General features: G+C 35.6%; 1 protein-coding gene across 14 annotated transcripts in view; it reads left to right on the top strand.

The window, feature by feature from the left end:
* CEP170 (centrosomal protein 170) overlaps positions 1-25,770 on the top strand; it is a 131,869-nt gene that overhangs the window by 4,078 nt on the left and 102,021 nt on the right. For 12 of the 14 annotated variants that reach the window (XM_057507835.1, XM_057507846.1, XM_057507845.1 and 9 more), the window contains exon 2: positions 24,231-24,376. In XM_057507835.1, coding sequence (XP_057363818.1) covers positions 24,272-24,376 — 105 coding nt within the window. In that variant the 5' untranslated portion in view covers positions 24,231-24,271. Of the gene's footprint in view, positions 1-21,779; positions 21,968-24,230; positions 24,377-25,770 lie in introns of those variants that run through there. The other 2 variants (XM_057507833.1, XM_057507834.1) reach the window with 2 other exon arrangements.

The raw sequence follows: 25,770 nt of genomic DNA, 5'->3' as shown, positions 1-25,770 counted from the left end.
GTTTCTCGCTGTTCAGTATGATGTTGGCTATGGGTTTATCATATATGGCCTTTATTATGTTGAGGTACTTGCCCTCTATACCCATTTTGTTGAGAGTTTTTATCATGAATAGATGTTGAATTTTTTGAATGCTTTTTCAGCATCTATGGAGATGATCATGTGGTTTTTGTCCTTGTTTTTGTTGCTGTGGTGGATGATGTTGATGGTTTTTTTTAATGTTGTACCATCCTTGCATCCCTGGGATGAATCGCACTTGGTCATGGTGTATGATCCTTTTGATGTGTTTTTGAATTCTGTTTGCTAATATTTTGTTGAGTATTTTCGCATCTACATTCATCAGGGATATTGGTCTGTAGTTTTCTTTTTTGGTGGGGTGTTTGCCTGGTTTTGGTATTAGGGTGATGTTGGCTTCATAGAATGAGTTTGGGAGTATTCCCTCCTCTTCTGTTTTTTTGGAAAACTTTTAGGAGAATGGGTATTATGTCTTCTCTGTATGTCTGATAAAATTCCAAGGTAAATCCATCTGGCCCGTGGGTTTTGTTCTTGGGTAGTTTTTTGAATACCGCTTCAATTTCATTGCTGGTAATTGGTCTGTTTAGATTTTCTGTTTCTTTCTGGGTCAGTCTTGGAAGGTTGTATTTTTCTAGGAAGTTGTCCGTTTCTCCTAGGTTTTCCCGCTTGTTACCATACAGGTTTTCGTAGTATTCTTTAATAATTCTTTGTATTTCTGTTGGGTCCATCGTGATTTTTCCTTTCTCGTTTCTGATTCTGTTGATGTGTGTTGATCCTCTTTTTCTCTTAATAAGTCTGGCTAGAGGCTTATCTATTTTGTTTATTTTCTCAAAGAATCAGCTCTTGGTTTCATTGATTTTTTTCTATTGTTTTATTCTTCTCAATTTTATTTATTTCTTCTCTGATCTTTATTATGTCCCTCCTTCTGCTGACCTTAGGCCTCATTTGTTCTTCTTTTTCCAATTTCTATAATTGTGACATTAGACTATTCATTTGGGATTGTTCTTCCTTCTTTAAATATGTCTGGATTGCTATATACTTTCCTCTTAAGACTGCTTTCACTGCGTCCCACAGAAGTTGTGGCTTTGTGTTATTGTTGTCATTTGTTTCCATATATTGCTGGATCTCCACTTTAATTTGGTCGTTAATCCATTGATTATTTAGGAGCATGTTGTTAAGCCTCCATGTGTGTGTGAGCCTTTTTGCTTTCTTTTTACAATTTATTTCTAGTTTTATACCTTTGTGGTCTGAAAAGTTGGTTGGTAGGATTTCAATCTTTTTGAATTTACTGAGGCTCTTTTTGTGGTCTAGTATATGGTCTGTTCTGGAGAATGTTCCATGTGCACTTGAGAAGAAGGTGTATCCTGTTGCTTTTGGATGTATAGGTCTATAGATGTCTGTTGGGTCCATCTGTTCTAGTGTGTTTTTCAGTGCCTCTGTGTCCTTACTTATTATCTATCTGGTTAATCTGTCCTTTGGAGTGAGTGGTGTGTTAAAGTCTTCCAAAATGAATGCATTGCATTCTATTTCCTCTTTTAATTCTGTTAGTATTTGTTTCACATATGTTGGTGCTACTGCATTGAGTGAATATATGTTTATGATGGTTATATCCTCTTGTTGGACTGAGTCCTTTATCATTATGTAATGTCCTTCTTTGTCTCTTGTTACTTTCTTTGTTTTGAAGTCTATTTTGTCTGATACCAGTACTGCAACACCTCCTTTTTTCTCCCTGTTGTTTGCATGAAATATCTTTTTCCATCACTTGACTTTTAATCTGTGTATGTCTGGGTTTGAGGTGAGTCTCTTGTAAGCAGCATATAGATGGGTGTTGCTTTTTTATCCATTCTATTACTCTGTGTCTTTTGATTGGTGCATTCAGTCCATTTACATTTAGGGTGATTATTGAAAGATATGTACTTATTGCCATTGCAGGCTTTAGATTCATGGTTACCAAAGGTTCAAGGTTAGGTTGTTTACTACCTTACTGTCTAACTTAACTCACTTATTGAGCTATTATAAACACAGTCTGATGATTATTTCTATCCCTTCTTATTCCTCCTCCTCCATTCTTCATATGTTGGGTGTTTTGTTCTGTGCTCTTTTTAAGAGTGCTCCCATCTAGAGCAGTCCCTCTAAAATACGCTGTAGAGGTGGTTTTTGTGAGGCAAATTCCCTCAACTTTTGCTGTCTGGGAATTGTTTAATCCCTCTTTACTATTTAAATGATAATCATGCTGGATACAGTATTCTTGGTTCAAGGCCCTTCTGTTTCATTGCATTAAATATATTATGCCATTCTCTTCTGGCCTGTAAGGTTTCTGTTGAGAAGTCTGATGATAGCCTGATGGGTTTTCCTTTGTAGGTGACCTTTTTGCTCTCTCTGGCTGCCTTTAATACTCTCTCCTTGTCCTTCATCTTTGCCGTTTTAATTATTATGTGTCTTGGTGTTTTCCTTCTTGTGTGCCTTCTGTTGGGAGTTCTGTGTGCTTCCGTGGTCTAAGCAACTGTTTCCTCCCCCAGTTTGGGGAAGTTCTCAGCAATTATTTCTTCAGAGACACTTTCTATCCCTTTTTCTCTCCTTCTTCTGGTACCCCTATAATGCAGGTATTGTTCCTTTTGGATTGGTCACACAGTTCTCTTAATATTGTTTCATTTCTAGAGATCCTTTTATCTCTCTCTGCATCAGCTTCTATGCATTCGTGTTCTCTGGTTTCTAGTCCATTAATGGCCTCTTGCATCCCATCCATTCTGCTTTTAAGTCCTTCCAGAGATTGTTTTATTTCTGTGGTCTCCCTCTGTACTTGCTCCTTTAGCTCTTGCATATTTCTCTGCAGATCCATCAGCCTTTTTTATGATTTTTATTTTGAATTCGTTTTCAGAGAGACTGGTTAGGTCTGTCTCTGCAGATCCTCTCTCAGGGGTTGTCTGGACTCTTTTGGACTGAACTAAATTTTTCTGCCTTTTCATGGTGATAGTGGTGGCTGTAGGTGGGTTGCGGGTGTGTCAGCTGGGAGAAGAAAGTCCTTTCCTGCTTGCTGGACGCGTTGCCCTTCTCCACTGTCTGTGTCGATTACCCGCACTCCAGGAGCAGCCACTGGGTTAAACTCCTAAGCTGCAGTGGGCGGGGTCTCCGTCAGAGCAGTGCAGGGCCCTGTGGGGAGTGGCAGGCACGCAGGGTGCGCTCCTCCACGATAGGGGCGCCCCAGCCAGTCAGCTGTGTGCCGGTAGCGGTCTTTGGGTCTGGCCTGGGCGGCTGTGCGTCGGGCTGGGATTCCTGTCGGCTGCTGGGAGCACAGCTGCTCTGCGGCTGCTCCTTCGCTGCTGCCACCAGCTCCCGCAGGCCGCTCCTGGGACCCTCTTGCGCCGCCTCTGCTGGTGCGCGCGGGCTGCACTCAGGCCCCCTTGGCACCACTGCAGGTGCGCGTGGACCTCTCCTGTGCCCCTGGTGCCGCTGCTGCTGGTATGCGTGGGCTGCTCCCAGGCCTCTTGGTTGTGTCCACCGCGGGCTCACGCAGCCCTCTCCTGGGCCCCTCTGGCACTTTGGCTGCCTGCACACACGCGAACGCCCCTGGACCACTCGGTCACCACTGCCACGAGCTCACGCCGGCCTCTCCCAGGCCCCTCTGGCGCCACGGCCGACGGCGCACACGTTCTGCTCCTGGTCCCCTCTGGCGCCGCCGCCCCCAGCGCATGCTGCCGCTCTCCCACTTCTGGGCCGGTGTGTTGGGGTCTGCGCCAGTAGTGGGAACGACTGGCAGGCTGCTTAGTGCCATGAGGGGCTTCAGAGCTGCCCTGCCCCCAGGGGTTTAGGATGTGTAAAGTTCCCCAGGATTCCCAGCTGCTTGCTAAGTGTGCCGGGATGATTTCATCTAGCTGTGGGGTCCCTGTCTCTTGAAGACTTGCAGAAAGCACTCACTTTTCTTTTGTCTCAGGGGCACGGTTGCGGGGACCTGCCTGCAGGTTTTGCTTTTCCATTTCTCTAATATCCAGCACCCCGTGCACCTTGTATCTGTGCTCCGGGTGTGGATTTCTAGAGCTGGTTGTTTAGCAGTCCTAGGCTTTCACTCCCTCCCCATTCCGACTCCTTTCTTCCTGTCGTGTTCTGGGGTGGGGGAGCGTTCGGGTCCCGCCGAGCCGCAGCTTGTATCTTACCCCCTTCATGTGATGTTGAGTTCTCACAGATGTAGATGTAGCCTGGCTGTTATACTGTATCCACTGGTGTCTCTTTTAGAAATAGTTTTATTTATTGTATTTTCATAAATATATATGTTTTTGGGAGGGGATTGCCACTGAATTACTCACGCCGCCATCTTGGCTCCACCCTCTGTCATTATTTTTTAAAAAATGAAACCAAGTCTGCTTTTAGTTCTAACTTTGTAGGTACTGTAGCATTTTGGTGTTTTAAAACTGAAGAGTCAATTGCACTTGATAGAGACAGAAGAAGACACAAAAACTTGGAAAGTTGACTGACTTTCCAAAGTTAACTGTCTCAGTCAAATTGCTTGTGAAAGGCAGAGCCAAATAAAGCCAAGGTCTGTTCTGCATAGTGCTCTCCTGCTGTGCACCCCAGTTGTTCTACCCTGTGAAAATTATGGAAGGCTTCTCCATATGAGCTTTGAGTTGTTTAACAATTGAGTTCATTGATACCCCAGTTCCATTGATCTTGGCCTTTTCTTTGTGTTGTAAAAATAATAATTCTACCAAGTAGAACTTCAGTTTTGCAGATTAACTTGCTGATAAAGAGAATGATGCCCTAACGGGCTTTTCATAAAAACAGAGACTGTTGGAATTTTTTCCCTACTGCTTACTACAACCATATTTACTATTTCCTGATATTCAGTAGCATTTAATAGTATGATCAGGTCTATTAACTCTTTATCCTTTAATTCTACATTGCATTTTAATAGACTTTAAAAAAAGAATTTGTTAATACTCAAATTTCAATTTAAAATAATCTGATTAAATTCAGCATGTAGAATTATTTTAAATCATACTTCAAATGAATTTTACTGATAAATTTCATAGTCTTCTAAAATTACTTTATATGAAAATACCCATCTGCATATTTTCTATCTTAGCATTGGAATAGTGAAACTGACACTGTAAAATTATCTTACATTATGTCATCTCATGCAAATATCAAAGTGCTGTAAAAAATTCTATGCTTGATGATTTATTTGTTCCAAGTGTCAGTTCCTTGTTCCTTTCATCACTGAAGAAAAAAGAACTGGTTTTATTGTCCTCTTAGTAATCAGGTATTACTCACCCAATACTAAATGTGTTTAAACATGGTTTTTTAACAAAATTCTCTTTCTAAAAAGAATAATAGTTTTTGCTGTTTTAGTGTGTAATGATTTTTGTCTTATCTAGCATGAGCATTGGGGTGTTAAGCAGTGTGCTAGTCTAATGAATATCTAACAGACAGCATGATATTAAGTGTCAATGAAAATATCTGTACAGTTGCAAATTATTCTGGAAGTATAACAAAAGAGCAATTACATATACTGTCTGAAAAAATCCTTGGTATATAGATAATATTGGCTTGAGCATTAAATGTTGATGTGTTTCAGTAAGAAATGCGTTTCTTAGGGCAAGAATCCTCAGACCATCTTTATTTCATAAACCATTGTTAATAACCAAGATTTCTAATAATTAACTAACCTTGATGAGATGGGACTTAGTTTATTTACCCAAACATTTCTTGAGAGCAGTGCTCAGCAATGAGTTAGCCAGTATGGACAATACAGAAGAACAGGAAAACATCTGTCTGGTAGTAGGGTTGATTAGACTGGATATATAGTCCAGTTTAGTTGAAGTGATTGTGCAACAATATATTTGACATATATATAGTTCCTTTTTTTTGGTCCAAAAAAAAAAGACATAGCCAGTATGTTCTGAAAGTAAGGCCCACTTTTCTGTCAAAGTAGAAAGGAAACCAACAAAACTAAGAAAAGCTTCTGAAAGTTACTTAAAAGAGAAATTCTAGAAAGCATAGAAGTGAGGAAGGATCCTGAGCATGCCTTGAGAAAATGAAATGTGGCAGAGGATAAGTTGTTAAATATAGCAATAATTACTACATAATACAGAAAATTGAACATAATTTTTATTAATAATTATTAATAAAATACCCAACATGTATTAAGCACCTACTAAGTACCAAGTTGTGTGTGTTTGTGTAATTCATGCCACAGTCTTACAAGGTATTATTTTACACATTTAAAGTTGTGAATATTTGACCCAGAGTTAGTGAATAATTTTATCTGTCAAACATTATTAAGTGGGCCAGAATTCTTTCCACTCATCTTCTTTATGAAAAGCTACATTTATTCCTTCTGATTCACAAAATTTTAGAGTAGACTCTAGAAGTCATCTCATACGATCTGCCATCCACTATTAACATCTCTGAGATTTTGTCCAGCTTATCCATGAATGACACTTCCATGAACAAATGGGCATAGAATGGCTCAGCTAGCTTTGGGAAAGTGGGATAGATACTCCTTAAATTGAACTTGTGTCTGCTTTACTGTGTAACTTCCTCCCACTGGTTGCAGTTCTGTATTTAAGAGTAGGATACAGTAAGGTTTTTCTCAGTATACTAGGTTTTCTCTTTTCCAAATTAAATACTACAACCCCTACAATTTCATACATGGTTTCCTTTACCTTTCACATCTCTGTCAGCTAGATTCAGTTTTGTAAGTGCTGTTCTTTTTTCTTCTGAACTGGTTTTCCTGTTTCTGCAGTTCAAATGCAGTGTAGTGAAGTGATTCCTTTCCTTAATTCAAGCCATACACTTGAGTTTGCATCTAAAACTGTGTTAACTCTTTAATAACAGTACATCTTTGCCAGTTCTAAGAAAAAAAAATGTTATATGGCCTTCCAAGTTATATTTATGCAGTTTAAGAGATGATTTTTTGAGATTATTTTATTTGTGTAATCTTAAAATGACCTTTCTTTATGCAATTACAGTGTTAGTATGTGATAAGCTTCTTTTGATATTGGTCATGGGTTTTGTTGTTTCCCAGTGTTCTTAAATGAACAATAAAGAAGTTGCAGCTTTCTATTGTTCCTCATTGGGTTTTTTGAAAAATTTGTCTGGAAACCTCTAATGTAGTCAGTATAAACCAGCATCTTTTTTAAGTTAAGACCACTCCTGTCCTGTATATACTGTAGTGTTTTTGAAGCAGTATTTATCTTTAACCCTTTTAAATATACAATTTCCTTGAATGCAGCAATAGTTATAACTTGAGATCTTAAGTCGTGATTCTTTCATCCAAGAGATTAGCTTCTTTTCCTGGCTTTTGGACATTTATAAATGCAACAGGCCAGTCCTCTTATATCTTCATCCTGGCCATGTATGTACTGGATATAGCCAGGGACAAAGCCATGCATATTTATAAATAGAATTAATTTATATATAAATAAAATATGTTGGAGGAAAAAGATGACACAAAGATAATGAAAAACATTTTGAGTATTATTTGTTTGTTTTGTTTTTAATTAAGGAGAAAACCATTGTGTCCTCCACTATTAAGGAGTTGGCTGAAGCTTCCAGTCTGGTGGGGGCTATGGATAAGTAAATAATTCCTTGATACAAAGTCAAATAAGCATAGGTGCTCCTAAGAAAAATAAATCCAAGGATAGAGAGTAATGGAGAACTGCTTTTTTAAATTTAATTAGTCATTCAAATAGTAGAATATTCAAATGATTTTTTAAAATGAAGCAATATTTTAAAAACAATGTGAAGAACCTTACCACTTTTCTACCTTACCTGCAGAGTTACCACATTCCCAAACCCAGTTGGTAACTTTATTCTCCTTTATATATCCTTCCATTGATTTTTTCAATTTAGGAAATACAGTGTATATTCTTAACCTGCTTCCCCCTTTTACACAAAAGATAGCCTCTACTTTAGAGTGATTAGGGAATAGTGCTCTCTGAGAAGATGACACTTAGCAGAGACTTGTGTTAGTTAAGGAAGTAAGTAAGCCATGCAGGTATCTGGTTGGGAGAGTACAGTGGGCCTGAGACAGGAATGGAATGAGTGAATTCAGAGAACAAGGAGGCCAGTGGCTGGAGGTGAAGTGAGCAAGAAGAAGGAAGAACCAATGAGGTTGATTAGAGATTGTATTGGTTGGTTTTATTTAAAGTACCTTAGGAGTTCATTGGAGGGTATTAGAATAACAAAAGAATTGGGTTTTATTTTTAAAGTATGGCTTTGCCTGATTTGTGGATAATAGAGAAAAGAACGGGAACTGAGTTGCAATAAGAAACAAATGGCAGTAATCTCCAGACTAACAAACTGGTGGTTTAAACTAGAGTGATAATAGTGGAGACAGTGGAAGTTAACAGGTTCTGGTTTTTAAAAAATGAATTTTGGGCATGTTAAGTATGAAATACCTACCAAACTATTAAGAAGTGGAGATAACAGTTAGGCAGTCGGATATACATCTGGAATCCAGAGGAGACGTTTGGATGAAATATTCAAATTTTAAGTATCACCAGTAGACCATATTTAACATTGTAGGACTGAAAGATACTGCTGAGGTTGAGAGATCATTAATTAGCTTGAGAAGAGGTCTAAGTCCATTATTGAAAGCTTAGCAAGAGAGAAAGAGCTATCAAGAAGGATTGAAAAGAAGTGGTCGGTGAGGTTAATGAGTGAGTGGGTGTCCCGGAAGCCAAGAATGTATTATTAGAGATAAAGAACAATCAATCAACTACAAAACCTTTAATCACCCTAACATTTCACAAGAAATGAGGCAATATCTACTTTATAGATGGGGATGTTCAGTTATTCTCCCCTAGAAACTTCTAAATCGAAAGCCCTGGATGAAGTTTTACTCATTAACAGGCCCCTGCTTTTCTTGGGTGGCTGTGCTACTGAGGTTTGAACAGGTTTTCTCAGTACAGCTTTGGATGCATTCCTTACATTTTATATAGCATTCAAAGAGTTTTTACTTTTTATCCCCTCTTTTCTCTAGAGTTAATTAATGAGATAAGCTTTTTTTTTTTAAACACAGAGCTTTGTGTATGTACTTTATTATTCTTCTAGATTCTTTTTAATATTTCTAATGAAAAGTCAAACACAGAGGGCAGTTGAAAGGATTTCCTAGTGACCACTCATACACCCACTATCTTGATTCTACCTTTAATATTGTATTATATGTTTTGTCATGTATCTGGCCATGCATCCATTGTCTGTTCATCAGTTCATCTTATATTTTGATACATTTCAAAGTGAACTGCAGACGTTGAGTTTGTGTATTTGTAAATAAAAGGGCTCTTAAAACATTTGCAATTAAATGTTTCAGTTTTAAGTTTTCTGAATGTGCTATTGAAACATTTTCTAACAGTCACTGTCATATTAAACAGTTGAAAAATGAAATCACAGTTTTCTATTCCAGTAGTGTTATTGAACTCAATTTTTCTGTAAATAGCTAGCTTACAAAATTGACATTGATGACACTGAGCTATCTGTCTTTTGAGGGGCAGAGGCATTGAGAGAGAGAGAGAGAGAGAGAGAGAGAGAGAGAGAGAGAGAGAGAGTGTGTGTGTGTGTGTGTGTGTGTGTGTGTGTGTGTGTGTGTGTGTACTTTTAAAGAGGAATGGTAAATAGAATTCGGTTTTTGGTTTTTGTTGCACCTGAAGAACTGTTGAAGGAAACATACTCTTGTGTCTTTAATCTAGTGATTTTACCATTTCCTTCAGTAGCAAATCGAGGAGTGAAAGAGTTGTTTTCATTACATCCACTTTCACTGTTCCCCTACCTGTCAGCTTTGTGAGGAATTCTCTATTGAGCTATTCAGTAAAAACCAGAGCCTTTGCTTGAGGTGAGAGAGCATGGCACAGTTTGACTCTGTGATTATAAGTAGTAGGCAACAAGTTCAAGAACGCTAGAGATCCACTTACTGTATGGAAGCAGGAATTTAAAATTTGTAAATTGGAGAGGTGGGAATAAATAGAATGCAATTAAATGAAGGGTAAATGAAGTAAAATTTAGAAATTTGGGGAGGCTGTCCTGGGGAAAAGGTGGGGCTGTCTGGTGTCCAGCAGAAGCATGTCTAATAATTATTGAAAATAAAATTCAAAACCTAATTTGTTAATAGAATCTGGCACCTTTTTGCTAATGTATTTTTTTTTTTAAGTTAATACCCCTGCCCCCAAAGATAATAAGATGAGTATTTCATCAAAGAAAGCTGTTTGGACAACCATTTATTTCATCTACTCAGTTTATTTTTGCCACTAGGGTTTCTAATGTCTGACTTGTTCTTTCCTTTCTCTCTTTTTCTTGGTTCCAATTTGTAGTTTCCTCCTCTAGTCTCAGGATTCTATATCAGGAATTATATATTTCCTGTGCCCTAGTATCTTCTTTTCTTTCTTACTTGTAACTCTTCACAATTAACAGCTATTCCCCCATCCATATTCCCCCATGTTGTCAACCCAGTCAGTCCAATCCAAAAGGGTCTTTTTGAAGAATTAGAAAATACACATTTTCATGATAAATATCAGTGACTTATCTAAATAAAGGGAAACTGGGAGAGTACTTGGGTGGTTGGTAATGCCATTCACCACGATAGGGAAAACAGGAGAAAAGGCAGATTTTGTTCAGGAGATGGAAAAATTCAGTTTTCTTTTTTAATTCTTTCTGAAGAGTTAGTGAGGACATTGAACTGAAAATAATTTGAGAGCAATTAAAGCTGAGGTTTGTATCTCAAAAGGGGCTTTGACTGAAAGTTTAGAAATGTGACTTAATGTAATAAGCAGTATTTGAACTCCAATCGTTTCAAAGAAGTCTTAAAGCAATCATGTACTGGGAAGTAACCCCTTAAAAAAAAGGGTTTAAAGAGAAAGACTTCTAGAGAGATTGAGAAGTGTCCACAGAAGGGAGAGGAACCAAAGTTATGTCTCTAGAAGGCAAGAATGGTCAAAGATACTGAGAGGTGATGATGTAAGATAAGGATGTTAAAAATCACTGGAGTTAGCAATTAGGAGGACATTTTTGACTAGTTCACTAAAGGTAGGTGAGGAAGGAAGAGGACAGAAACTCAGTAAATCTTAAGTACATAAAATTAATTCAAGAATAGTTGAAAGGTAAAGAATTAGAATTAGCAACACAGACCACTCTTGAAAGCCTGGCTCTATGGGAGAGGAGGGAAAGCCCCCATCAGCAAACTATGTGCTGTTTGTATTTCATTTTCTTTTTCAAAGTTTTTAATGTTTTTTTCACGCTTTCTAATTATTTTAAAACACATTTTAAACTGTTATATTGTGAAATATATTTTCAAAATGCTGAACGTTTAAAACAATAAGCTCTTAAAACATGACAATACATTAATCCCTTTTTCTGAAAGTTCATTCGTTTTAGGACATTCTTAAAGATTTCAGCCTTGCTGCATGTATAAGGAGCTAGTAACAAGAGCTGGGTTAAAAGCAGGAAATAACATTTCTTAAAAATAGTAAAGCAGCTTTCAAAATTAGTTGGTATCTATGGGTATCATGTTCAAACCCAAAAGCTGCTTTGGCTTCGAAAATTCAAATTTACTAATAATGGATACTGAGTTCTGTTACAAAATGACTTTCTGATTAGATTATTTCTGCTTTAAATGTAAGTTTTTGCATTTTGAAAATTTGTTTTACAGTAGAATTTACCCCATAATTATTTTCAGCAAACTCTTACATACCTCATGGTATTACGGTAATGATGAACTTAATCACTTTAAGCATCAGTACTGTAATAAGTTATAATATGTGAAAGATAGACTTACAGATATAGTAACAGTTGAAATGATTACTGAAAAATTCTGGTCAAAAGAAAGGCTTGATTACTTATGTAATTTACTGACTTGTGTGAACGCTGTATGACTTCATGAGTGAAAATATAAAGCTCTTTTATGCTTTTTTTTGCTTAGATCAAAATTTTTCTTTCCAACATAAATTATTTCCCTTTCAGCATTTTCTGTGAATTTATTTTCTGTGTGTGTAGTTGAAGTATTTAACTAAAACCATCCTTAATTGTATAATTTAACATGAAGGTAGGAAGAAATACTTCATAATTTAGGCTAATGATTAACAACTTGTTATTAGGCAAAGAAAACTACATGTATGATTTATTTATAAAATATATCCTTGTTTAAACATTCTGAGACTTTTAAGTTTTTCTGTACTTGAAAGTTTTTTTATGTCAGTTTTCATGTGTTGTGCTCATACTGTGGTTCAAATGATATATATGTTCACCTCCCAAATAATTAATATATAGTGAATTAAAGGAGGAAGGTAGTTTTACAGGGCACATTAGGCAGTGATACACTAAAATTCATTACCGACAAATGACAGAAATGAGAAACTGTCATAGAGTGAATCAGAAACATTTGGCTTGGAGGGTCCTATAGATCCTTAACTCAGACTGCTTTCTTCTCACTGTCACTTCATCCTGTAGATGCTATTTTTGGTTCTTTGAGACAGCTTTGTGTACTTTTTCCTCTCCTAGTAATATATGACCTGTCAGATTCATAGTTGTTCAGTGAGCTTAGAGGTAGTTTACTCTTCTTTCAAATTCTAGATTTCTGATCCATGCTGTACCCTGATTTTCTAAATTTAAGTCATTCCTCTAGATGGGTCTGCTGATTTTTGGCCTCTGGTTTTAATATAAACTGACTCTTACTTGTCTGTGGACTTAAAATCAGGGAGAGGATCTTGCAGTCGATTGGTGGCCAAGTGGGAGAGTAAGAGGTATATTGAAATTAGACTGTATTTTTCATGAAATTTCAGTGTTTGTTGCTCAAAAAGATAGTATCAGAGAATATGTCCCTAGGTAAAAGCATATTTCTTTTCAGTCATGTTCAAACTCTTTAGCCAAATCCAAGTCTGTAGGAATTGGTATCACTACCATCTTAAAGTGTTCTTGAAAAAAATACAAAGGAGACAGTGGTGGTTGTGTAAAAAGCCCAGAATTTGATAATCTTAAAGCCCAGGTTTGAAATCAGATAGCTGTCACTTAATACTAGTAGATTTGTGATCTCAGGTAAGTCATTTAACTTGAGCTTTTTTTGAAAGGAAAAATGTTTTTTTCATGCTTGTTTTGGGAGGTAAATGAAAGCATGAAGGTATAAGCAATTAATACAGTTGCAGGCACAGAGGAGGTACTTGATAAATGTTTGATTCTCAGTCTTAATGATTTGTTGGTATAAAACAAAAGTATGTTTTAAACAAAGTTGTACAGTTCTACAAAAGATAAGTCAGAGTTTACATTTTTCATAAACTGGCAGAGGAAACGTGGCAAGAACTTCTAATTCCTAGATAATATATGGAAAAGTTTAACTTGTTTTCTCAAGCATTTTTTTTAAGAAATGCCTTCATTTTTTAAGAAATTATGTTTTATTAAATCACTGGCTTTTTCCATCAAATCTAAGTCTTCCTTTGAAAAGATATAATACATGCAGATATGGAATATATGACTCAATATTTGGAATATCATTTTTTATGAACTTTTTAAAGTGAAAGTTTCATTCAGTTAAATTTTTTTCAATACATATATGCTTTAATTTTTTTTTAAAGATTTTATTAATTATATATGTGGCAGATGATAGAGGTAAAATTTGGAGAACTCATTCCAAAATGACCATGAGTATGTGAAAGCAGAAATTTTCAGTACAGAGTTTGTTCACATTTATCTTTGAACAAGTATCTTGGTAAGTATCCAAGAAAAGCACAGCTGTGGAGTTATTGTTTTGGATTGACTGTACAGTTCCAAGTGGGGGTGGGGATTTAAAAGAAATAAATTTTTCCCAAAAGTGTATTTCCTTATCTGTCCTGGGTCAAGTTAATTATACAGCAGTGCTAAATTTTTTAATGTGTTTTAAATGTATGTCACTTTATCAGAGAGCTCTTTTCCAGGGACTACTTAGTCTAAACACGGCCCTAAAACTGTTACATCATGCTGTTCTCTTTGTTTTTTCATGTTTCTGTCTTCCCATTGTTATTGAAGTCTTACTCATTTGTTTAGCTCTTTTTTCTGTCTGTTTTTGCTTATAAGATCAGGAACCTTTTCAGTTTTGATCCTTACTCTCTCTCCCTGTTATCTGTAATGCTTAGTACTTAAGTACTTGTGAATGAAGAAATAGATTCATTTTATAGTACTCTATAAGATGGAGTCCTTTTATGTAATTGGTGTGTGTTTGTATCTATTTTCTAAAACATACTTTTTACAGTTAAAAACAGTTGTATGTGTGTGTGGGTGTATGTGAACTTCTTGACAGTATCTAGCACATAGTACATGATCAATAAATGCTACCTATTATAAATATTAGAGAAAATCATGTCTATTTGCTTTTATAACAGGATCAATCATACCTGCATCTTATTTGATTCTGAGTCCTTAGATGAAATGCAACCCTAATTCTTCTCTTCATTTTCAGAAATATATGGTGTTAGAAGGCAGAGACTTTAGTGTTGAGGGTATTTGCTATTAAGGAGTTAGTACAGGGAAAATATATGAAATATGAATCCTGAATTTATATATTTCTTTAAAATGTATTCACTTCTCTTTTGGGTACTTGGTATAATGGGATAAAAAGACCTGGTATTCATAACTGCCAAAACTTGGGAGCAACCAAGATATGCTTCAGCAGGCAACAGACAATGGAATATTATTATTCAGTACTGAAAGGAAATAAGCTATCAAGCCATGAAAAGACATGGAGGAACATTAAATGCTTATTACTAAATGAAAGAAACCAATCTGAAAAGGCTATGTACTGTAAGATTCCAAGTATGACATTCTGGGAAAGGCAAAACAATGGAGGCAAAAAATGATGAGGGGTTTGTTGTGGGATAGATGAATAGGCAGAGCACAGAGGATTTTTAGGGAGGTGAAAATACTCCATGATACAATAAGAATGGATACATGTCACCATACATTTTCCAAACTCATTGAATGTACATCCACAAGAGACAACCCTAATGTTGGCTGTGAACTTTGGATGGTAATGATGTGTCAGTGTAGGTTCATCAACGGTAAAAAGTGAATCACTCTTGGGAGGGATGCTGATAATGGGGGAGGCTGTACATGTGTACAGGCAGGGGATATTGTGAAATCTTTGTAACTTTCTCCTCAACTTTGTTGTGAACCTTAAGCTGCTATTGAAAAAGCAAAATCTTAAAATGTTTTAAAGACATGTTATAAGGCCTATATGTCAGTTGATATAGCAGCTTAGTTCATTTTAATTTATATGCTTTATTCCTGGTTCAAATGACAATTTCAGGAGGTAAAGTTTATCATTTTTCTCCTTATAAGTTGTTTTAATTGTTATGAAAATCACATCTTTCTCCTACTATTTATTCATCCAGCAAACAGAGCTAAGCACTGGGCCAGCCCCATGGAGAACATTGTCACCTTTCATGCCTCTTGGTACCAGAATAAAAGTTGTCACATGGATACGTAAATAGATAACATTTTATTAGAATGAGAATTGCACAGGTTAGAGGAAAGCATTTTCAGTTGTATAGATTGATAGTCCCACTGTGAGGCCACTTACTTCTTACGCTGCAATAGCAGGAGTTGTGGGGTAAGAGGAGGTTCATTTTCTGTAAAGCCATCTGGTGATGAATCAGCCAGCCGATTGCCAGAAGCATAAGGGTAGACTGCCCTTAACATGTGTTTTAGCTCAAGTAATTGCACACACTGATGGTCCTTCATATCATAGTTTTCCTTCCTCAAACCTTTTTTTTTAATTGTGGTAAAATGCACATAACTTATCATTTAGTATCTGAGTAAACTGTTCTTTGCTGTAGGTTATGTGATGCATTATTTCATAGTTCTATTGTGATGTTATATATCAACTGTACTCTTGTCACCTCCCTCACAGTTCTAGCATTAGAGTAATTAAGATAACTCAGACTCTTCTTGCCATCAGTCCTCAGTATGAATTTTATGTGACTGGAAGCAATATTTTTAAATGTAAATAAAAGCAGTAAAATGTACATAATGTTGAAACTTAAAATTGCAGTTGGAGCTTGTGCTCTGCTGAACATTAGAGTTTTTGGTTTGCTTTTATTGAATTTAAAGCTTAAATATTAAGTTTTTGTCCAGTAGATACTGAAAAGAGCTCTTACCTAACAGGAGAGTCGGTTTTTAAAGCTAATTAAAGAGACTAGGAACACAGATTTGGGGACCAAGCTTCTGGGGCAGTGTTTACCTCCATCTGACCTCCAAATGTCAGAGCTTTAAACTTTCGTCAGAAAAGAAGCTAGTGTGAAAGGAGATAAAGAATATGAGACAGACCACTGAACCAGGGAGGGTGAAAAGGATATAATGGCTAGATTTAATTGTAGCAAAGGTTAGATGACTAATTTTTCACCTACTATCCCTGGAGATTTATACATATTATCCACCTCAAGAAGACTTGTAGCGTCTCCAGAACCACTCTTCATTCATTAAAAATAACTTGTCAAATGCTCACTAGAAGTGAAACACTGGGGCTAGGCTCTGGGGATGCAGAGATAAAATGTCTCTATTTCAGCTCTCCACTGACTTGGAATGATACTTCCTTCAGGGTCCCCATCCACTACCCCGTGTCCCCACCCCAGTCTGATGTAATGACAACTTCCTGTTTGGGGTTACCTTAGGCTTCTCTGTCATGGTGTCTACTGACCAGCCTTCCCTGAGGACTGAGTTCCTTGAGGCAAGGATTTTGGTTTGCTTGCTTTGTCTTTATGCATCCTAAATGCTCAGAGTGCCTGGATTTGGTACTGAAAGAAGTGGGGTTGGAGGAAGATAGACTTTTCTTGCTTTCAGAGAGCTCACCAACTAGAGACAAAATCATACAGAAGTGGTGTGATATCATTATGCAAATGTAATTATAGCTTAAATTATAGCATAATGGGTGTTAGTATTGTAGTGTTATAGAAAAGAGAACAGTTTACTCTGTCATGGGGAAAGACTTAATAGAAAGACAACCACCATCTGTTTTGTACTTTCTCATACTCTGGGATTTTGTAAATGCTGAAGTTAAGCACAGAAGTTGAGCCTAATGTAGTAATTTTGTATTTTGCCTAGTCTGCATATCTAAGGTTGTTGGCTTTTAAGATTAAGTTTACCACAGTGTTAGAAAAGACAGTGAGGATTGCTAGTTTGAGGAATGGAAGAGTTTTGTGTTTGGTTTTATTGTTAATCATTTTAAATGAAGCAAAGAAAATTTTATTCATTTCTCAATAGTACGCTTTCATATTTGTAATTCTTAACTGAGAAAGAGTGGGACTATTACAATTAGAAATGACTACTGACAAGCTGGAGAAGGCAGAAAAAGAAAATGTGAGTACATAGTCTCAGAAAAGTAGAACTATATAGTATTAGGGCAGATACATCCATAATCCTTAATAAAATCTGAGGAAATCATTACTTTACAGCACAGTTTAATAATTGCTGATAATAGTGATAATCATGAGCCACTAATACAATGTCCAGTACTTTGGGTTGTAAACGGTAGGTAGATGTGAAATCTACTTTAAAGTAGTTGCATCCAAAATGGTACAACTAAAAACTGGTATTGATACTTTAAGATAGGGGTGGCAAACCTCTTCTGTAAAGGGCCAAAAAGTAAATATTTTACACTTTGTAGGCTATATGATCTCTGTCACGTCTAATCAGCTTGGTGGTTTTAACACAAAAGCTGTTCTGTGTTCCTATAAAACTTTATTCACAAAAATAGGCAGAAGGCCAAAGTTAGCCAGTCCCTGCTTTAAGGGAAAACTCAGTTCTGTGGAAATCTTGAATGTCCAAAATATCTTGTTTTAAGATAAAAACAAATACAAAATTGAACAAAACAAGTTTTTGCTATATATCCAAATTAAAAGGAGAGACAGGGCAGGGGGAGAAGGGTTTGAGTGACTTTTGTTCACAATTCCTTTTTTTTTAAATTGTGGTAGAATATACATAACATGTCATTTAGTATCTTAACCATTTTTAGGCATACAATTCAGTAACATTAATTACATTCACAGTGTGTAACTGACATCATTATTTCTAGAACTTTTTCATTATCTTAAACAGAAACTCTGTAACTATTAAACAGAAACTCCCCATTCTCCTCTTCTGACAGGCCCTTGTAACCTCTATTCTACTTTTCTGTCTCTATAAATTTGCCTATTTTAGGTATCTCATATAAGTGGATCATATATTTGCCCTTTTATGACTGGCGTATTTCACTTAGCAAAATATATTCAAGGTTCATGCATGTTGTAACATGTATCAGAATTTCGTTCATTTATATTTATATATTTACTATATATATATATATTTATATTTACTTATATATGTATTTATAATATCCCATTGAATACATACTATATTTTGTTTACCCATCTGTTGATGGACAACACTTCAGTAGTCTCTACATTTTGACTATTGTAAATAATGCTGAAATGAACTTTGGCATACAGGATCTGTTTGAGTCCATACTTTTCAGTTCTTTTGAGTGTGTACCTAGAATTGGAATTGCTGGATGATATGGAAATTCTCTTTTAGCTTTTTGAGAAACTACAGTGGCCTCTACATTGTTGTATCCCCACCAGCAGTTCATAAGGGCTCCAGTTTCTCCATTTCCTTACCAACACTTGTTATTTTCAGATTTTGATAGTAGATACCCTGATGAGTGTTAAGTAGCATGTCATTATGGTTCTGATTTGCATTTCCCTCATGATTTATATTCTAGATATTAAATCCTCTATCAGATAAATGATTTGCAGATATTTTCTCCTGTTCTTTTCAGTCTTTTGATGATAGTGTCCTTTGATGCATAAAAATTGTTAATTTTGATGAAGTCCACTTTACCTGTTTTTTTTTCTGTTGCCAGTGCTTCGGTATCATCTTTAAGAAATCCTTACCTAAAGGTCATTCCCCAAGTCATGCAAATTTTCCCTATTTTTTTTCCTAGGAATTTTATATAATTTTAGCTCTTACATTTAAGTCTTTGATCCATTTTGAATTAACTTTTGTATATGCTGTTTTATAGGAGTCTAACTTCATTCTTTTGCATGTAGGTATTCACTTTCCCCAGCATTATTTGTTGAAAAGATTTGTCTTCTTCCCCACAAGTGGTCTTGGCATCCTTGTCAAAAATCAATAGTCCCTATATGTGAAGGTTTATTTCTGAGCTCTGTATTATATTCCTTTGGTATATAAATCTGTCTTTATGCCAGCACCATACCTTTTTAATTATTGTAGCTTTGCAGAAGTTGTGAAATCAGGAAGTAGGAGTTCTTTGACTTTGCTTTTCTTTTTCAAGATTGCTTTGGTTTTCTGGGGTTCCTGAGATTCCATGTGAATTTTAGGATAGGTTTTTCTGTTTCTTCAAACATTGCTGTTGGGATTTGATAGGGATTGTATTGAATCTGTAGTTTCTTTGAATTGTTTTATCATCTTAATGAGTCTTAATATACATGAAGATGGTTTCTTTCCACTTACTTAGGTCTCCTTTAATTTATTTCAGCAATGCTTTGTATTTTTCAGTGTGTAACTCTTGGGCCATCTTGGTTATATTTACTCCTAAGTATTTTACAATTTTTGATGCTGTTATAAGTGGACTTTTTTCTTAATTTCCTTTTAAGATTGTTCATTGCTGGTAAATAGGAATGCAATTCATTTTTGACTGCAACTTTTTTGAATTCCTCTATTAGCTTTAACAGTTGCTGTTGTTTTCTCTTTTTGCTTTGTTTTTTGTGGAATCTTAAGCTTTCTGCATGTAAAATCATGTTACCTTTGGGCAAAGATGATTCTACTTCTTCCATTCCAATTTTGATGGCTTTAATTTCTCTTTCTTACCTAATTACTCTGGCTAGAACTTCTAGTTACTATGTTGATTAAAAATGATGAAAACAGGCGTTTTTACCTTGTTCTTGATTTTAGGGGCTAAGATTTCAGTTTTTCATCATTGAATATGATGTTAGCTGTGGGCTTTCCATATTTGGTTTGTATCATGTTTATTGTAGAGTTACATAGTACGTATTTGTATATTATATAATTATGCTTGATATTGTCTAATGTCTGTTCCACATTCTGTTATTTACCTTGAACCAATAGGCTAGCAAGAGCTTGTTTTTGTTTTGGTGTTGGCAGAGGTGCAAGAGGGCAGGCCCAATTACTTGAACATATTTTAGACTCTGCTTGTATCACATCTATTAATATCATTCCCATTGACCAAAACAACTCATAAGGCAGAGCCCAGAGTTACAGAGTGGGAAATTACACCCCACCTCTATGGAAGGAATTGCAAAGTCACAGGGCAAAGGTCATAGTATGAGGGCCCAGGGCTCTAATCCACACAAAGATTAGTGTTGCTTGTATGCTACTAAGACTTTAGATCCATAAAATGACCTGAAAAATCTTCATGTTTTGAGAAGGTGTTTTAGGAATTTTAATCAGTGATCCATAAATTTACCACTTTAGAATTGAAATACATTTGGAATAAAGACTATATAACATTTTAAATTTTATTAGTAAGCTGTAAGCCATATTATATTGTCATAATTTTTACTCTAAAATATTCCTTTAAGTGAATATTGTTAGAGCACTGACATTGATTATATTTAGTATATGTTCATTATTGGCTTGATACCTTCCCAGTTTCAAATTATGACCTTAGGGGTATTATTTGGCAGAAAAGATGAGGAGTAGAGGGAGAAAAGGAACCTTAATTGAGTGTCTCCTGTATGCCAGGTTGTGTAAGATACTATATCTGTTATTTCATTTTGCCTTTAGATACTCTCATCTCTTTTTTTTAATTTCTTTATTTTTACAGATAAGATACCTGAAGTTCAAAAACATGTGGGGGTGTTTTTGGAAGTCACTTAGAAAGCATGAGGGACTAAAGCTTTAACTAAGAAAGTCTCCTCCAAAACATGTCATCTTAGCTAATTCAGGAACTGCAAAGAAAAGTAACTGCTGTCATATCCAGTTAAGATTTTGGGCATATTTGTACAATTAGCAAACCCAAAAGTCCTTTTTCCCTCCCTTTAAAGGGCCCTGAGCTGAAACCTATGTCTTGGTTATTGGTGAAGCCCCCAGCCAGTTTTCCGTTTGCTCCATGTGTGAGCGTCAGTATTACTCAGTAAGAAAAGCATTGAAACTGAAGGACCAGTGAGAAAGCTGGCTTAGATAGGAGAGAGGCCTTAGCTTCATGTTATGTCTTATTCCTTCCCATTGCCGAGAAGCTACAAGAAGACTTTAGGTCATTGTCGCACCCCAACAAATCAGTAAATACTCATCTTGAGGAGTATATGTTTCATTTTTGTTTTTCAGAAAATATGTTTTCTTTTAGTTATCTTTTTAACCTCATTGAAAGTCAACACAAAAAACCAAAAGCCATTATTTGTATATTACTTTATATAAATGTTTATTTTGTGGAGTTATATTTGAATATTATATAATTATGCTTGATATTGTCTAAATACTTAAAACAACAGTTTTATAGCATATGAATAACATAAAATTTTTTTATTTTGAAAATGTTAAAAAACTTCCTGTTGCCTGAGTTTGGCTCTGTGTTTTAGTTTACTATATTTAGACAAATTTGATTTATTTTCAATATGGCTTTCTGTAGTTTTTTAAGTTAGCTTAAATAAGTATATGACTATTGACCTACTTAATAATGTCATGTTTTAAAATGTTATGTCCTTCCTTGAAAAGACAGTATGCAAATTATACACGATATTTAGATTGGAGGGTTTTTCTTGGGTAAAATTCTTTTTTGATTTTTTTTTTTTTGACTTGGCCAGGACATACCCATGAAATGCTCAAAACCAATTTGACAGAAGATAGACAGATGGAAGACTAAAACAACATCTGCATCAAGGAGTTAGGTGGATGGAAAACTTAATAATCCATATAAATTGACCTGACCAGATAAGCTGAAGGAAGTAAAGCTTAATTGTTTTAGCTTTACAGAAAAGTATTTGCCTGTCTGGTGAGACTTGTTTTATGTATGTGTAGATAAATTTATAATGTATAGAATTTTGACCTTAACATTAAATTCTACATTTTATGGGATTTTTGCTTTAATGTATAGGTACGTTTCTTACTGCAGAATATTTCATTTCATTGTAATAGAGTTGTTTCTAATTAAACTGTCTGAGAATATGCCATTTCATGGCAAAAAAATTTACAAGAAGTTTTCTTTTGATTCATAAGAAAAACCATTAAGTAAACACTATTGTTTTCCTCATTTTACAGAGGAGGAAACTAAGGTTGCCAAGATCAGGCAGTATAATAAGTGGTGGGACCAGGAGTCAGACTCTTCTGTCAATCTTTCTACTCCAGTGTTGATGCTCTTAATGACACAGTTGTATCCTCCAGGACAGTAGTTCTCAAAGTGCAGTCCATATGCCTCTGGGAGTCCCTGAAAGCATTTCAGTGGTCGCAAGGTCAAAACTTTTTTCATAGTAATATCAAAATATTATTTGCCCTTCTTACTGTATTGACGTTTGAATTGATAGTAAAGAAACAGTGGTTGGTAAAGCTGCTGGCTCCTCAGCATAGATTGAGGCATTGGTACCAGACTGTGTGAACAGTAAATGTATTATTCCTCACTGCCATGCACATACAACTAAGAAAAAAAGCCAGTTTCACGTAAGAATGTCCTTCATGAAGTGGTAAAAGTGATTAATTTTATTAAATCTTGACCTCTGAGTCACGTCTCTTTAATATTCTGTGTAAGTAATGAGAGGCACACATAAAGCACTATGCTGTATACCCACGTGCACAAGGAAGAGCATTTTTCATTATCTGGACTGTGAGCTGAACCTAGGCACTTGTTTCATAAGCACTGTGTTTACTTCAAACAATGATTGACACACAGAAATGGTTTTGTAGACTTGACTATTTGGCAAACAAAGTGAACCAGTCACCTTAAGGAAAAAAATTGACAGTGTTTTTTGCCAGTAAAAATGGAGCTTTCAAGAGAAAATTTGAATTTTAGAAAAGTTGATTCTACCACCGTAAACTTAACAGCCCCCCAGTACTTAAAGATTTTTCCGGTGAGGTGGTTGATATTAATGACAATGAAGTGTGCCATCTTCTGGAAGATCTGTGTAACTCAGGGAACCAGTCTTTTCCAAATGACCAGTGCATGATGCTGTAAAACCCCTTCAGAGATGAATTTTCATGTAACATAGTATGAAGAGTTTTATTTTATGTTGCAAATAACTTTCAAGAAACTACCACTTATGAAGTTTTGATATAGTATCAAAGAAAACTACAATTATTGGAAAAGACAATTAAAGTAAATTTCCTTTTTCCAACTATTTATCGGAGTGAAGCCAGGACTTTTTTAAATATTTCAAGTTAAACAGTATATGACAAAAGATTGAACACAGAGCAGGTACAAAGTCTTCTATTAAGCCAGACATTAAGGAGGTTTTTAAAATGTTAAATAGTGCTACTCTTCTCATTAATCTATCTGTTCTGGAAATAGTTCTTTTTCATTAAAATGTTATTTTTTGCATGAAAGTGATTTATTGTTTTAAACATTATAAACACTGGTTTTTAGTTTTCATTCCTAATATAAATATTAATATGTATAACCCATGTAAACAAAATGTTCTTTGGGGTCCTTTTTTTTTAAAGAAATGTAAAATGGTCCCCAAAACAAAAAGTCAGTAGATTCGCTGCTATAGAAAAATGCATTAAGAAAGTAAAGTACATGTGGGGACAGAGAAATTGAAATTGCACATTTTTGGAAGTACATTCAGCGATTTACACTTGGTAGACAAAGAAGCAATTTCTTTGGTTTGTGTCATTCTTAATCAGACATCATATATATTCATTTGAATTTAGTCTTAAATCATTTGTAAGTTAGACATTTATTTGTATAATATTGCTAGTGTTTACTGAAGTTAACATGATACTAATGTGACCATTTATTTAGGGTTATAGACCTTTTAAGCTTATGCTCAGAGCCTCTCAGGAATATGATAAACGTTTATTACTTGACTACCTACTTAAATGACTGATGTCTTTCTTTTTAATTGCGCTCTCAGTGGAGTCTGTGGATTAGTGTGCTGGTGAGAATTTGGTAGATACGTCATTTCTTGGGACCTTTGGACTGTTTATTTAGTCAGAGGTAGATGTTGAATGCAGTTCCATTCTTAGGCTTACTTAGAGGATTTGGTGGATAGAAACAAAACATAAAACATCTAAATGTATGTTTTTTTCTGAATATCTCTCTGCAGGATGACGTAGCTTTGCCAAAGACTTAGCAGCTAAGCGGAAAATGAGCTTAACATCCTGGTTTTTGGTGAGCAGTGGAGGCACTCGCCACAGGCTGCCACGGGAAATGATTTTTGTTGGAAGAGATGACTGTGAGCTCATGTTGCAGGTAATTGGATCAGCCTTCTATCTGTCCACTCAAAACCTGTAATTGTATAAAATACTACTCTACTCTTTTGGAGAACACCACCTCTTAGATTTGAACTTTTCTGACTCTCCCTTTGGTAGCTCTACCTACCAGTTTAATTAATTTTTTCTCCTTGAATCATCTAAAAATAAGTTCTGAGTCTTGAGTATTTGAAAAATGGTAACAGAGTACAGAAGTTTATTCTTAAAGAAGAAGCATCACATTAATACTTTAAAAATAAGACCTGTAACTAATTCATAAAATTAGCATAGCATGAAATACAACTGAATTTTAATCATGGATACTTCAGTGATACTGAAATTAGTTTTTTTGCTTCTTTTAGAGATATTCATTATGACACCTTCCAGTATTTTGAGCATAACTAAAGATTATTAGTATTTATTGAATTATGTAGAAAGGAGTTACTTTTAAAAGATACTTTTAAGTTATCATTTAGTGATATAATTAGCAGACAAGTAGACTTCCAGATTTTTGAGGATTTAGTTATTTCAGTAGGTTCTGGCAATCTAGAATAATTTTAATTTAATAAAAAATCTCATTCCCTTTTTCTGTTGTTAAAAACTCTAAACAAGTACTTAGAGAAGAAATGTTTATTCTGTTAGCTCAGTGGTTCTCAGTAGGGGCCATCCTGCTTCTCTTTCCCCCAACAAGGAACATTTGGCAGTATCTGGAGAAACATGGATTATTATAAGGGCAGGAGGCAGTAGTAGGTAGCAATATCTAGTAGGTAGAGGCTAAGAGGTCAGGGGAGCTGCTAAACATCCCAAGTAGATGGCATACTTCTCCCCACCCCCACAACACACACAAAAAAGAATTCTGTGGCCCCAAATATCAATAGCATTGAGATTGAGAACCCTGCTTTATCCCTAGAAAAATCAGATTTGCATATGTATAGATATACTCTTACTGTAAAATTAAAGAACTTACTTTTTTTGAGACAACAAAAGTAAAGCCACTGTACAGCTACATGAGTCACTTGCATATACAAGGACACCTCAAACAAATTCAATGAGAGAAATAGAGTATTACAGAGATTTTCTGGATTCCTCAGCAAGATGGATTGGTGAGAGTAGTAAACTGGAAGAATTCAGACTGCATCTCTGAACTCAACAGCATGTTAGCTTTAGGAGGACAGCATCCATGTTAAAGGAATGCAGTGGAAATAGTGTTCTCAGAAAAAGCCATTATTTCAGTTAAAGGAAAAAAGTCAGAGGTAGCCACTCCAGAGAGCTTGAGAATGAAGAAGAGTTTCAAGTGAAGTGGATTCTCAAGAGGGCAATGCAAAGCCCTGGAAAGAGGGCTTTATGGAAAGAAAGAACATAAAGGGAGGAGGTATACTCTTATGGGGAAGTAGA

Source organism: Manis pentadactyla, chromosome 9 (genome assembly GCF_030020395.1).
Source record: "Manis pentadactyla isolate mManPen7 chromosome 9, mManPen7.hap1, whole genome shotgun sequence".
Lineage (NCBI taxonomy): Eukaryota > Metazoa > Chordata > Mammalia > Pholidota > Manidae > Manis > Manis pentadactyla.
Note: the sequence above shows the minus strand (reverse complement) of the source record. Positions and strands in the feature narration are given on the sequence as shown.